Source organism: Pelophylax lessonae, assembly GCF_965119305.1.
Source record: "Pelophylax lessonae genome assembly, chromosome: 1".
Taxonomy (NCBI): domain Eukaryota; kingdom Metazoa; phylum Chordata; class Amphibia; order Anura; family Ranidae; genus Pelophylax; species Pelophylax lessonae.
Genome location: NC_138768.1, coordinates 819,795,700 through 819,809,839, shown reverse-complemented (window position 1 = coordinate 819,809,839; position 14,140 = coordinate 819,795,700). Strand labels below are relative to the sequence as shown.

General features: G+C 48.1%; 1 protein-coding gene across 1 annotated transcript in view; it reads left to right on the top strand.

The window, feature by feature from the left end:
- Positions 1 to 14,140, top strand: part of POLR1A (RNA polymerase I subunit A) — a 257,236-nt gene that overhangs the window by 184,527 nt on the left and 58,569 nt on the right. The window contains exon 31 of the mRNA XM_082267319.1: positions 4,080 to 4,280. Coding sequence (XP_082123445.1) covers positions 4,080 to 4,280 — 201 coding nt within the window. The remainder of the gene's footprint in view (positions 1 to 4,079; positions 4,281 to 14,140) is intronic.

Genomic DNA, 14,140 nt, shown 5'->3' with positions numbered 1-14,140 from the left:
GCTCTTGAGACTACTGCTACTTTTCTGCACTGGGTTGATCTCTTTTGTATGTCCACCTGCTATTCTATCATCTGCTATCATACAACATTGCTAAACCTTCCTGCATCCATCTGCTACTGTCTCACCTTCAAGTGTCTATCACCTACCACCTCCACTCAACCTATCCCTCAACCTTCATCATTGTGTTACCACATACATAGTCACTCTAGGAACCAGCTTGCTAATTGTGTGTATTTACTGGCTGAAATAAGACCTTCCACACATGAGTCATTGAGGTTGGGAATGGTATCTCAGCATATCTCTTACATGACTACTGACGTGGAACTATTTCTGCAGCTGAAAATCCACACCATATAAAAACGCAGGAGCGTTACAAAGGGGAAGTGGTATTGCAGCGCTAAAATAAAATATCTAAAATTGATTTAAAGTCCACAACAACAAAATTGCATATAAACGTCCAGCGAAGGTATTGATACAGCAGTGCATGTATATATCAAAGGTGTGACGAGACCATCACCAACACCCGATCACACAATCTCCTACCCTCCAAGATGGACCCTCACAACAAGGGTCAAATGCACTGTGGATCGTAATCCAGTGTTCTTCCCAGCAGTGTTAATCCACCTCTAGGGCTCTCTGACAGCTTCATAGTTCATATAAAAGGAAGAGACACTCCTCATGGTGTAGAAGTCCCAAAAATATTTATTGTTAGATCACAAGAGTCACACTCACATTCTAAAGGTTTAAAATCTGCATCTCTTAAGGAGAGTTCACACCAGTGCGAATTGGATGTGGATTTCCCCGCATTCTATTCGCATGACAGGAGAGTGTGCCCAGCTCTCAATGGGTCCTGTGCGTCTTTGGCTCGGTTTCAGGTCTGAATTCAGGCAAAAATTCGGACCTGATTAGTCCCTGAAACGGCGAACAGTGACACACAGGACCCCTGCTGTGAGCCGCATCCTTATTAAGTGTGAACCCAGCCTAATCGAAGGTCTGATGTTTTCTAACCCACAAGATGGCCGTCGTGTCACGCGTCTCCAACTCCTCTCTACGCATTTCATCATCCACTGACGTCTCTTGTTTCTTTACCTCTTCGCAGCTGTGTTCAGAAACAGAGTAAACTTATGTGCTGCTGGGAAGTTGGGTATTTAATACAAGCCTGTTCTCTGCCCTGCATGTAGGAAGAATGTTTGCTTTAAAACCCATCTACAGGAATTAGGGGGGAAAAAAAACTACCCTTGCAATGTGTCACAGACCATGTTGTCAGTATGCAAGCTTATATTAGGTTATGACCAATGTGTCTCATTAATGGAGTGTGTTTCCTAATAGGAGAATTTTTAGTCGCTCTGATTTGAGTTCTTTCGTCTAGGCATTGTCAGACTCCCCTCTTTTGCAAGAGTCTTGGGTCTGATGGAAGCCTTCATTGAGGCAGTCCCATGTATCCAGTTTCACTCCAGACTTCTACAACACAACATCTTGTATCAGTAAAAATTCCCTGAACAGACTAAGGCGGAACCAGAAGTCTTGCCACAGCAAGAGAATTAGATTGGACTCTGTCCTGGACAGAACTGCAAAGTATTGCTTTGTCAGCCATGTGCATCCCATACACAGAAGATTGGCTGGCAGACTTCCTCAGCTGACACTTTCTGGACCTAGAGGAGTGGTCCTCGCATCCGTAGGTGTTCAGGACCTGTGTCGCAGATGTGCTCCATGGTCACTACCAGATCATCCCAAGGACTGATTTGGAAAACATGTATCCCTTGGTATAAGTATTGGGGCTTCCATCTTAGAAGTTTGTGAGATAAATCCTCCCCTTACTACAGCTGGGCCTGGATCAGCATTTGTCTCTCAGCACTATCAAGGGCCAAGTTTGTGCTCTTTCTGTTCTGTTTCACAGACCATTGACCTCTCACTCCTTGATTTAAAGTGGAACTTTAGTCAGAAAATTAAGTCCTGCTAGATCACTTCAGGCTGGCCCCTTTTACAGGTATAGCTAAATGCTTTAATGTAAAACATTAAAAATAACGGCCTATACTGTTTAAAGTACAGTAATACACTGTCTCAACCTGCTCTGCACATGCTTAGTTGCTCTCTATTTTTAGGCACTACCGAATTTGTAGAGAATGATCTGCTGACAGCCTTAAATTGGAATTAAACCCTCCTGTCCTTTGCAGCCAAAGGAAGCTGCTTCGGTTTGATCTGCAACTGCCATGGTTTTGCACATGTGATTAGTTATGACACCAGCCATTTGATGGTTTGACACAGGAAAATGACAATTGGCGATCCCGGCATTCCAGGAATGTAATGGTTTTTAAAACCAGTAAATTGATGGATTTAGTTCCACGTTTACTTTTATGATGGCAGCCTCCAGCAAGAAAAAATGGGAGCAATTCTGGAGGCAATTTACAGCACACACTAATTTTGGTAGCCTAATTATTTATGTGGATGTATGTTCCTTGCTAAAAAACATTATTTTTGATCAAGTTGTTATGGGTAAAGTTCCGCTTTAAGACTTTGTATAGGGAGTCTTCCATGTAGCATCTGTGACTCCATTGAATCTGAATCTGTCTCTTTGTGGTTCAGAAAACAGTCTGCACCCATTGGAGACGGTCCTTTCTCTGCTGTCATCTACAAGGTAATATTCCTTGTAGCCATCACCTCTCTCTGCTGTCACCCACAAGGTAATATTCCTTGTAGCCATCACCTCTCTCTGCTGTCACCCACAAGGTAATATTCCTTGTAGCCATCACCTCTGTAAGGGGAGTTCCTGCACTGGTTGATCTATCCTGCAAAAAACATATTCTGGCTTTAACTGCTTGCCGACTGCGCACAGTATATTTACTGCGGCAGTCAGCCCCTCACAGGCAGAGCGGCGTAGGTCTACGTCGCTAGCCTGTGAGGCTCTGGGGAGCGAGCGCGCGCCGCCGGAGGCGCGCTCCCGCGTGGTCACGGACCCCCCCCCACGCGTGTGACCGGCGGACCCGATGTCCGCCGGTCACTCGGCGATCGTCGGGGGAGAGGGAGAAAGTCAGGCGGCTTGTGTAAACAAGCCACCTGTCATTCTCCCCGGTGTAGAAACACCGATCACACGGTTCTACAATGTACAACCGTTGATCAGTGTAACTACACCTCAAGCCACAGCCAATCACAGTAAGAATCACGCCCCTAGGGACACACACAGCCCCTCCCTCTCAAATAAAGTTAACCCCTTCACCACCAGTGTATTTTTACAGTATCAGTGCATATGTATAGCACTGATTACTGTAGAAATGTCACTGGTAACCCCAAAAGTGTCAAAAATGTCAGTCAAGGGTCCGATCTGTCCGCCCCAATGTCGCAGTACCGCAAAAAAAAATCGCAGATCGCCACCATTACGCGTTAAAAAAAAACAGCAAAAATGACAAAAATCTTTCCCTTTGTTAGTAAACGCAATAACTTTTGCGCAAACCAATAAAAATACGCTTTTTGCGATTTTTTTTTTTTTTTTTGTTTGTTTGTTACCAAACATAGGTAGCATAAAACAAATTGGCCGAAAATGTAAAAAAATTTTGATTTTTACATTTTTTTGGGGGGGGAATTTCATATAAAAAAATTTGAAAAATATTGTTATTTTTGCAAAATTGACGCTCTTTTTTTGTTTATAGCGCAAAAAATAAAAATCGCACAGGTGATCAAATACCACCAAAAGAAAGCTCTGTTTGTGGGAAAAAAAGGACGCCAAATTCGTTTAGGTACAGCGTCGCACGGCCGCGCAATTGTCTGTTAAAGTCACGCAGTGCCGAATCGCAAAATACCCCCTGGTCTTTTAGCAGCCAAATCCTCCGGGGCTTAAGTGGTTAAAAATCTATTTCCTAGACCCTGGTTCTTCAGGAAGGCTGCTTTACTTGTCATAATCCTGTATGAACGTTGTAAGTATTTTGGGCAGGGCTACAGTATTTTTATGTATTTTGCAGGTGTCCAATCCTCTTGTAGGCAGCAATATAACCTGATGGTGAAATACTTCCCTCAATTGACTCCAAGAAAAGGATTATATTGTATGTGTGAAAATCCTATTTTTTACAGTTGTTTTATTTTTGCAGGTCACAGTAAAACTGCCATTAATGAAGGTTCACTTTGACATTTCATCTCTTGTTGTGACTTTGGCACACAATACTGTTATTCATGAAATAAAGGGAATAACGCGATGCCTCCTTAACGAAGCCACCAACAAGAAAGGGGAGAAGGAGCAGATTCTCAACACGGAGGGCATAAACCTACAAGAGCTCTTCAAATATTCTGATGTAAGTAAAGTAAAAGCAGCATTGTAATACTACAATGATCAGTATCTTGACTCAGGTGAAGTGTCAATAGACAGCACTGCTTTGCCCAGAAGTACAGGTATCACTAAGTGCAAGTCCCACTTGGTGGTATGGGGGTAGGACATCATGTCTCAGGCACTCCCAGCACATCAATGAATTGTTTGCCGTTTAAAACATTGTTCTGATTTCTATGCCGGTTATTGTTGCAAAACCAGAGGGGTGTTTTTTTGTTTTGTTTTTTTTTTTTCAGCCCAGGAGCAGCTCAACCCACTGCTGCAAAATTTCCCATTCAAATAAAAATCTGTAGAAAGTGGCAACAAAGTGTAGCACCCTTGTAGTGGGCAGAGTGTTGGGTTAGATTTAGGTACTTTGAAATGCAGATCCCTAAGAAATAGGGGATACACATGTATTCAACAGTGCCCTTCCAATGCTGGAGTAATAATTAAGAATGGATGAACTCTTTCCAACATATTCCTGTTTGTAGTGCATTAAAATGATGACGGTCATACACTTGAGAAGCTTCATTACTAACATTGTCTGGTTTAGACAAGGCACGAATAACTGTTCTGAACTGGTGTGAGTAAAATTTTGTTTTTTCTTTCGTTCATTGACGGACACAACTCCTGATCATCTTACCCAATGGGTTATACTGACCCCTACAGGAGTAGGACACTAGGCAGAAAAAAAGTCTGGCTACGCCTATGGGCAGTCCCAGTCGGTATACTCCCTCTCTCTGCTATAGGTACTCAGTTTTTTTTTTCTGCCTAGTCAGGAGTAAGGAAGTAGTTCCTTGCTAGGATCTCTGGTCCTGGCAATTTTTTCTTTTTTGATAGAATTTTTTTCTCCTGGATTTTTTCCTGTGAGATCTACAATCAGCTGCCGGACTGGGTGACAGGCTGGATAATCTAGATCCAGTTGTCACCCCAGTCTGGCCAGCGAGCACGCGCAGACATAGCCCCACTGGATGGGGCCTGGCCTGCGAGTCAAACGCCTCACGAGGTCGCATAAGACAGGGTCTCGGTCTGAGTCGCAGCGTTCCTCCTGCCAACAGCCCCCCCCATAGAGAGGAGGTGCTGTCTGGAGGGGTGGCCACCTGGTTCTTGGTATGGTAAGTAACTGTCCCCCCCTCTCCCCCTGGAGGGTTTTGGGGTGGATGTGGACCCCTCCATGAGATGGTCGGATCCCTGGGTTCCCCGCCTTCCCAATAGGCACCCCCATCATCAGTCTGGTGGTCCCTGTGGGCCATCTCATCCCCCTCCCCCCACATTTACTGACGCTGGGGCTGTGGGATAGCCTCGTCCACTGCTTAGTGTGGGGGCAGGGTGCTGTGCTGTGGATTGAGGTGGGGGGGGTGCGCCACGGGCGATCTGGCAATGGGGGGGAGGCTGTACCTGGTGTGAGCTCCTGCCCAGGGCCCTTCCTTTCTACCTGTGCCATTTTCTGAGGCCTAGGGATCCCTTCTGGGTCCCTAGGAGCCTCGTGGTGCTGCCACTTTCTTGTAGCCTGTGTGCTTAATGCACGGCCACCATGTTTCTCTCCAGCCACCATTTTTCAAAGGTTTGCATTAAAAATAGCGGCTGTAGAAACTGAGCTGGATGTAAATGTAAGTCTTGGGTGGTTATTTTTAGTATGAAGGATTTGACCGTATTCCAAAATGGCTGTATCGGGTGACAGGACCACCAGATATGTAATAAATCTGCATGAGATTGTTTGCACCTCCAACATTCATTTGGGATATCTTTGTTATATTTTGTTGAGCAGGAATGGGGTGCGGTACCATTTGGTAAGTATCTTATAATTGTTTTCTTGAATGGATACATTTATTGATCCTTTTAAGATGTTACGATATATTTTTTCCCATTGGGGGTCTGTCAGAGATAAGTCCAAATCAATGCCCCAGTCATCCGACAGTTTGCCAAATTGTATAGGGCAGGAATCCCAGAGGAGGGAGTGTATAGCTGATAGCAGGTGTTGCTGGGGTTGCTGAAGTGCACAAATTTGTTCAAATTTGGAAAAAGGTGCCTCTTTAGGATTTTATTTCAGGCGTGCGGAGACAAAATAATGGAGTTGTGTGTATTCCCACCAGCTCAATGCGGGACAGAGAGTATAGCATTTTTGAGATCCTGTAAGTTAGGAAATTTCCCATGTTGTAAGAGGTGGAAAATGCGAATTCCTATATCATTGGGAACCGAGCGCAGGGAGTGTGAGGATTGACCCGGAGGGAATTGCGGGGTTGTCTAGTAAAGGAGTAAGGAGGCTATGTTTATGGATTAATTGGTGTTTGGCATTTGCTGTATGAAAACAACGAATGGTGGGGCCTATTAACGGGTGTTTTTTTAGGGAGTCCTGTAAGGAGGAATAAATTAGCCAAGGGGTACTTTGAATGGGAATCTGAGAGAGAGAGTCTTCCAATTCAACCCAATCCTTTTTGTGCTTCTGTGCGTGCCAATCTGCTATGCATAAGAGGTGTGATGCTTGGTAGTACAAGTAAATGTCTGGGATTCCCATTCCACCTTTGGATTTGGGTCTTGAGAGTGTCTCAAATTTAATGCGAGGGGCTTTGCGATGCCAGATAAAGGATCTGATGGCCTTTTTTAAAGTGGAGAAGAAGTGTAAGGGCAGTTGAATGGGAACCGTTTGTAGTAGGTAGAGGATACGCGGAAGCACATTCATTTCCACCTAAGTACTTCAAATCCCTTCCTATGATTATGATAAATGCTGCCAAGCTTTGCATCCCCAGACTTTGGGGTACCACAAAAGTCCCATCACTTCATACTTGGCTTACCCAGATCAACAAAATCTCCAAAATGGAGGAGCTCATATCTACAGTTCACGACTCTCCAAACAAATATCTTAAAATCTGGAAAGATTGGATCATTTTCCGATACTCCGCCGAATATGAACAGCTTACTAACTCTTCTACTAATTAATCAATTCACCTCCTCCGTATTATCATTTATCTTCATGATCCCTTAAGTGGCTTAGACACATAAGTTGACTTGGTCCCTACCCGCCTCCCCTCTACCCACTCTCCTTGCCTTCCCTCTCCCTCTTCCCCATCTTACTTCTCTAGCTTACTCCTTCCCCATCCCAGCGGACCCAATGCTGGTCAGAGGGTCCGCTCCCCCACTTCCTCTGATATTCTACCTCCTTACTCTGTTATTTTAGCTTTATTAAGCGGAAAAAGATGTTAGCCCTTAACAGCCATATTTCATGGGCTATGTTGTTTCAACATAAAACTTCTCACCAGTGGCGGCTGGTGCTCAAAATTTTTGGGGGGGGCGCAAAAAGAAAAATGTAATAGGTATTGCTTCGCGTCAAAAACCGCAGTAAAAAATTGCGTGACTTTGAAGTCATGGTACAGGCATGGCATACGTGATGGTACAGGCATGGCACAGGTGATGGTACAGGCATGGCACAGGTGATGGTACAGGCATGGCACAGGTGATGGTACAGGCATGGCACAGGTGATGGTACAGGCATGTCACAGGTCATGGTACAGGAGAGGGTATATGCCCCCTTTCAATGCAGTGACCAGTGTACATGCCCCCTTTCAATGCAGAGACCAGTGTACATGCCCCCTTCAATACAGAGTTCAGCGTGCGTGCCCCCTTCAATGCAATGAACATTGTGCTGTGCCCCCTTCAATGCAATAAACACTGTGCTATGCCCCCTTCAATGCAATAAACACTGTGCTATGCCCCCTTCAATGCAATAAACACTGTGCTATGCCCCCTTCAATGCAATAAACACTGTGCTGTGCCCCCACAATGCAGAGTTCAGCGTGCATGCCCCCTTCAATGCAACTGTGCTGTGCCCCCTTCAATGCAATGAACAATGTGCTGTGCCCCCTTCAATGCAATAAACACTGTGCTGTGCCCCCTTCAATGCAATAAACACTGTGCTATGCCCCCTTCAATGCAATGAACACTGTGCTGTGCCCCCTTCAATGCAATAAACACTGCGCTGTGCCCCCTTCAATGCAATAAACACTGTGCCCCCTTCAATGCAATGAACAATGTGCTGTGCCCCCTTCAATGCAATAAACACTGTGCTGTGCCCCCTTCAATGCAATAAACACTGTGCTGTGCCCCCTTCAATGCAATGAACAATGTGCTGTGCCCCCTTCAATGCAATGAACAATGTGCTGTGCCCCCTTCAATGCAATAAACACTGTGCTGTGCCCCCTTCAATGCAATAAACACTGTGCTATGCCCCCTTCAATGCAATGAACACTGTGCTGTGCCCCCTTCAATGCAATAAACACTGCGCTGTGCCCCCTTCAATGCAATAAACACTGTGCCCCCTTCAATGCAATGAACTCTGTGCTGTGCCCCAACAATGCAGAGTTCAGCGTGCATGCCCCCTTCAATGCAACACTGTGCTGTGCCCCCTTCAATGCAATAAACACTGTGCTGTGCCCCCTTCAATGCAATAAACACTGTGCTGTGCCCCCACAATGCAATAAACACTGTGCTGTGCCCCCACAATGCAATGAACACTGTGCTGTGCCCCCTTCAATGCAATAAACACTGTGCTGTGCCCCCTTCAATGCAATAAACACTGTGCCCCCTTCAATGCAATGAACTCTGTGCTGTGCCCCAACAATGCAGAGTTCAGCGTGCATGCCCCCTTCAATGCAACTGTTCCGTGCCCCCTTCAATGCAGAGTTCAGCGTGCGAGCCCCTTTCAATGCAGAGCGCTACAGCATTGTCCCCAATCACTGCAGAGTGCCACAGCATTGTCCCCAATGATTGCAGAGCGCCACAGCATTGTCCCCCAATGATTGCAGAGCGCCAGCATTGTCCCCCAATGATTGCAGAGCGCCACAGCTTTGTCCCCCAATGATTGCAGAGCGCCACAGCATTGTCCCCCAATGATTGCAGAGCGCCACAGCATTGTCCCCCAATGATTGCAGAGCGCCACAGCATTGTCCCCCAATGATTGCAGAGCGCCACAGCATTGTCCCCCAATGATTGCAGAGCGCCACAGCATTGTCCCCCAATGATTGCAGAGCGCCACAGCATTGTCCCCCAATGATTGCAGAGCGCCACAGCATTGTCCCCCAATGATTGCAGAGTGCCACAGAATTGTACCCCAATGATTGCAGAGTGCCACAGCATTGTACCCCAATGATTGCAGAGTGCCACAGCATTGTCCCCCAATGATTGCAGAGTGCCACAGCATTGTCCCCCAATGATTGCAGAGTGCCACAGCATTGTCCCCCAATGATTGCAGAGTGCGCCACAGCATTGTCCCCCAATGATTGCAGAGCGCCACAGCATTGTCCCCCAATGATTGCAGAGCGCCACAGCATTGTCCCCCAATGATTGCAGAGCGCCACAGAATTGTACCCCAATGATTGCAGAGTGCCAGCATTGTCCCCCAATGATTGCAGAGCGCCACAGCATTGTCCCCCAATGATTGCAGAGTGCCACAGCTTTGTCCCCCAATGATTGCAGAGCGCCACAGCATTGTCCCCCAATGATTGCAGAGTGTCAGCGTGCATGCTCCGTTCAAACTTACCTGGCGGCGGCGCGGCTCAGCTTCTTCCTCCTCTTCTGCGGCGGGTCCTTCTCCCTCGTCGTCTCGGCGGCGGGAACCGGCGGGCGGCCTCTCCTCTTCTCTGAGCGGCGGTGACGGTGAGTGATTGACGCACGCACCGGCACCGCCCCCATTGCGACGTCAGCGATATCCTGGATGATGATTGGTCCAGGCTGTAGACTGGACCAATCACAGCCAGGATATCAGAAAGTGGGGGTGTCCAACCGCAAAGACTTGCGCCCAGGATACCCCCCTACCTCCCCAGAAGGCAGCCAATCGGCGCCTCTTCTGGGAGGTAACCCCACCCCCCCCCCCCCCCCCCAGCCACCAGTTCCTTGGGTTCAGGCCGGCGAACCCAATTTTTTTTTGAACAACTTTATTTGTTCGTTTTGTGTTTTTTTTTTTTTTTTTTTTTTTTTTTTTCCGTTTTTTTTTTTCTTTTTTTTTTTAGGGGTAGGGGGGGCGGCGCCCTGGCGCCCCCTATGCACGGGCTGCCACTGCTTCTCACTCTATAGGGCGAATCACCTCAGTTTTATCATTCCTGTATTAACACGTGTTTCAACATACGTTTTCCTTGACATCTGATTATTTCTTTTGCCTAATGTAAACTGATACTTACTCGTTCATAATGTTATTGGATCAGATATGATTGTTATTTCTTCATAAGATGTGGAAAGTATAATTACATGTTGTTAACCTCATTACTCTTCAATAAACTTGTTGGAAAAAAAAAATAGCGGCTACCATGACAGTGGAGCTATCTGTGCGGCGATTTCAGCAGTGGGAGCCCCTCCTCATTCCTACCAAAAATCAATTGGCGGTCTGTGGCTGGCAACCGGGTGGGCTACCAGAGCGAGCGGTGGGGGTTGTCCCTTAGCAGTGTTTTTACACTTTTTTGTGGGGTCCCCCTGGTGACTCCTGGAGTCCTTGGAGCACCTCTCCCCACCTGATCCCCTCTCTGAGGCTGCAGGGCCCTTCGGGTCCCATCCATCTTTGATGCACTGACGGCGATCCTGGAGTCCGTAGTGTCCCGGGTGGAAGTGGTTTTTGGGCGAAGGGCTGGCAAAAAGCGCCCCCACCTTCCCCTGTCTCATCAGATCCTTTATCTGATTTGGCTGCCGCAGACGTGGGTCACCCTACAGGGTCTATGACCACGTGCCCTGAATCTTCAGATAGTGAGGAGGATTCCTCCACTTCTGCAACCGCAAAAGAATAAGCGCTGGTGGACGCACTGATTGTAGCTGTGTGTGAGACCTTAAAGATGGAGGACACAGTTGAAGCTGCAGCGGAGGTGCAGGTTCCCTTTGGCATTCACAAGCTATCCAGAGCTGAAAAGATGTTCCCTTTGCCCTCCTATTTTGATAGAATTGTCACTAAATAGTAGGGACGACCAAAGAATCCCCTGGGGTCCCTAAGCGATTTTGCTAGGCGATACCCCTATGAGGAGTCTCTTCTTAAGAAGTGGACCCTCCGGTTTCCAGATTAAACAAGGCAACCATGATCCCTGTTGAAGAGTCCCTGGCCTTTAAGGACCCGGCTGACAGGAAGGCGGAGGCTGTGGCCTGCAATATGTACACCCTGGCTGGTTTGGCACTGAAACCGATATTCGCCATTGCCCTGGTGTCACAGACTCTGACCTAATGGGCTTGGCTTTTGCGCCGTGACCTGGAGGGGGAGTAGCTCCTCCCTGCCTTTGCTAAACTGGCGGACCAGCTGGTCCAGGGGCTGCAGTTTATCTGTGATGTCTCTTTGGATGCGACTCCCCTAGTGGCTCGGCTCTCTGTTTCGGCAGTGGTCCTTCGGCTCAAATGCTGGTCTGCGGACGAGACTTCTAAAAAGGCCTTGACTGTTCTTCTCTTTCAAGGATATTGCCTGTTTGATGCTACCATGGATGACTTCATTAAAGGTCTCACAGGGGGGGAGAGTACCTTTGTTCCGCAGACTGCTAAGGGCAAAATTCTTGTCGTAGACGTGAGCCCTTGTTCTTGGCTCATAAGAAGTTTTTTTGTCCCTCAGGGTCTACTGACAAGGGATCAGAGCCCTTCAGGGCTTCCTCTGGAGGATCCAAGTGAACTTGGTCTGGCAAGTCAAGAGCGGGCTTCTCCAGACCCGCGGACAAGGCCCCTTCAGGATTAAGGTGCCCCCTCACCTGTATCTGGGGTGGGGGGACGTCTTCACTGGTACAAGTCAGGTGGGTCCACAAGGTTATTTGGTCTGGCTACAAGATTGAGTTTCGTCCTTACCCTCCGGTATAGTTCTTCCTTCCAACATGTGATTGTCCCCGGACCAGCTCTTTTTGGGTTGGTGCAAGACCTTTTACTTTGAAAGGTGATGGTTCCGGTTCTGACTTTAGAACGTTTTCAGGGGTTTTACTCAAATCTGTTTACAGTTCCCAGGAAAGAAGGCAAGGTGCGTCTAATTCTGGACCTCAAGGCGCTGAACTGCTTTGTGCGGGTGCAGAAGTTCAGAATGGACTCTATTCCCACCGTGGTGGCTTCCCTGCATCAGGGGGATTTTTCTTGCCTCCATGGATATCAAGGACGCTTACTTTCACATTCCAACATGTGTCGGTCTCTAGCGCATCCTCCCCTTTGCCGTGGGAGAGGAGCATATCAGTTTGTGGCGTTACCCTTTGGTCTCGCCTCTACTCTTCAGGTCTTCACGAAAGTGTTGGCCCCAGTGCTAGCATTGTTACGCCAATGAGGGATGGCGGTACTGGGCTACTTGGACAACCTCTTTCTGCGAGTGGAGTCTCCTACTGCTCTAGTGGAAAACCTGGAAATCACCATACGAGCTTGGGGGTGTTTTGGCTGGATTCAGAATTTTCAGAAGTCTGCTCTGGTTCCAGCCACATAGCTGGACTATTTGGGTCTTGACTCTGGACTCGGCCTTAGCCAGAGTGCTCCTTCCTCTGGACAAACTCCAGAAACTGCATCTCCTGCTGTCCAGCAGATGGTAATCCCTCCTGACTTGCATGTGGGTGCTGGGCCTGATGTTGTCTACCTTTTGAGGCAGTTCTGTTTGCACAGTTCCATAAGAAGTCAAGGCAATTGAGGTTCTGGCCAGATGGTACAAGAATCCGCAGTCTCTGGACAATCTGATCCAGCTGGGCCAGGGAACGAAAGAGTCCCTGACATGGTGGCTTTGTTCTTCAGCTGGGCAAATCCTTCCTCCCCGTGTATTGGACAGTGGTCACCATGGATGCCAGGACTTCCGGTTCCGGCGCCTCATGAGAAGGTAGCGCAGAACAGCGGCTCCGGCATTATCTGCTCACTAAACTGGCTCACTACCGCCCACGGACTCCTCGCTGCTCCCCGCTCACCTCACCGCTGACAAGCTGCACTTCATGGACCGGTTCGTGGTCCATACCACTGCGGGGATCGCCTCTAGCACCCGACAGGACGGCTCCCTCCCTGCAGCCCAGGCAGGTAATATGGCCGCTGACCTCCATGTGGGGGAGCTCCGCAACCCTGTGTCTCCCGCTGATCCGCAGGCAGACCCCCCTGATGAACAATGCCAACGTTTGGCACAAGCAGTGGCTGCTCTACTGTCTCCCACCATCTCAGCCACGGTGGAGAGGGCAGTGACAGCAGGGGTATCCCAGCTCCGCAAAGAGCTGGGGGACCATGCAAAACGCCTGTCTGAGGTGGAAAGCAGAATAACAGATATGGAGGAGGAGATTCAAAGTTCATTTACTACTGAAACTACAGTGCAAAAAACCCAGCAGTACATATTGGAAAAACTGGATGACTTGGAAAATCGGTCACGCAAAAACAATTTAAGAATTATTGGCCTCCCAGAATCCTTTGGCACAGGCTCCCTTACTGATGTCTGCACTGTCCGTATTCCACATGCCCTGGGCATTACCGCGCCATGCACTATTGAGCGGGCACATCGTCTCGGCTCTCCCTCTAATGAGCGCCGCTCCCCGCGCCCTGTGATAGTGCGCTATCTGAATTATGTTGACAGAACCGCTATACTGAAGTCTTTCCGTAATGCCAAACACCTTCAACTTGATGGACACCGCCTGCTCCTCTTCGCTGATTATTCTCAGGAGGTCGCCCACCGCCGTAAAGCATTTCAACCTTCCTGCTCTGCACTCTTCCAGAAAGGTGTCAAATTCACCTTGGCTTACCCTGCCATCCTCCACTTCACTGATCCCTCTGGTGATGCTAAGTCTTTTACCATGGATGCCAGCATGTCTGACTGGGGGAAGTGTCCTCTGCAAAATTCCTGCTCAGGAGGTCTGGACATTGGGAGAGTCCAGACTACTGATCAATGTCTTGGCACTCCGAGTG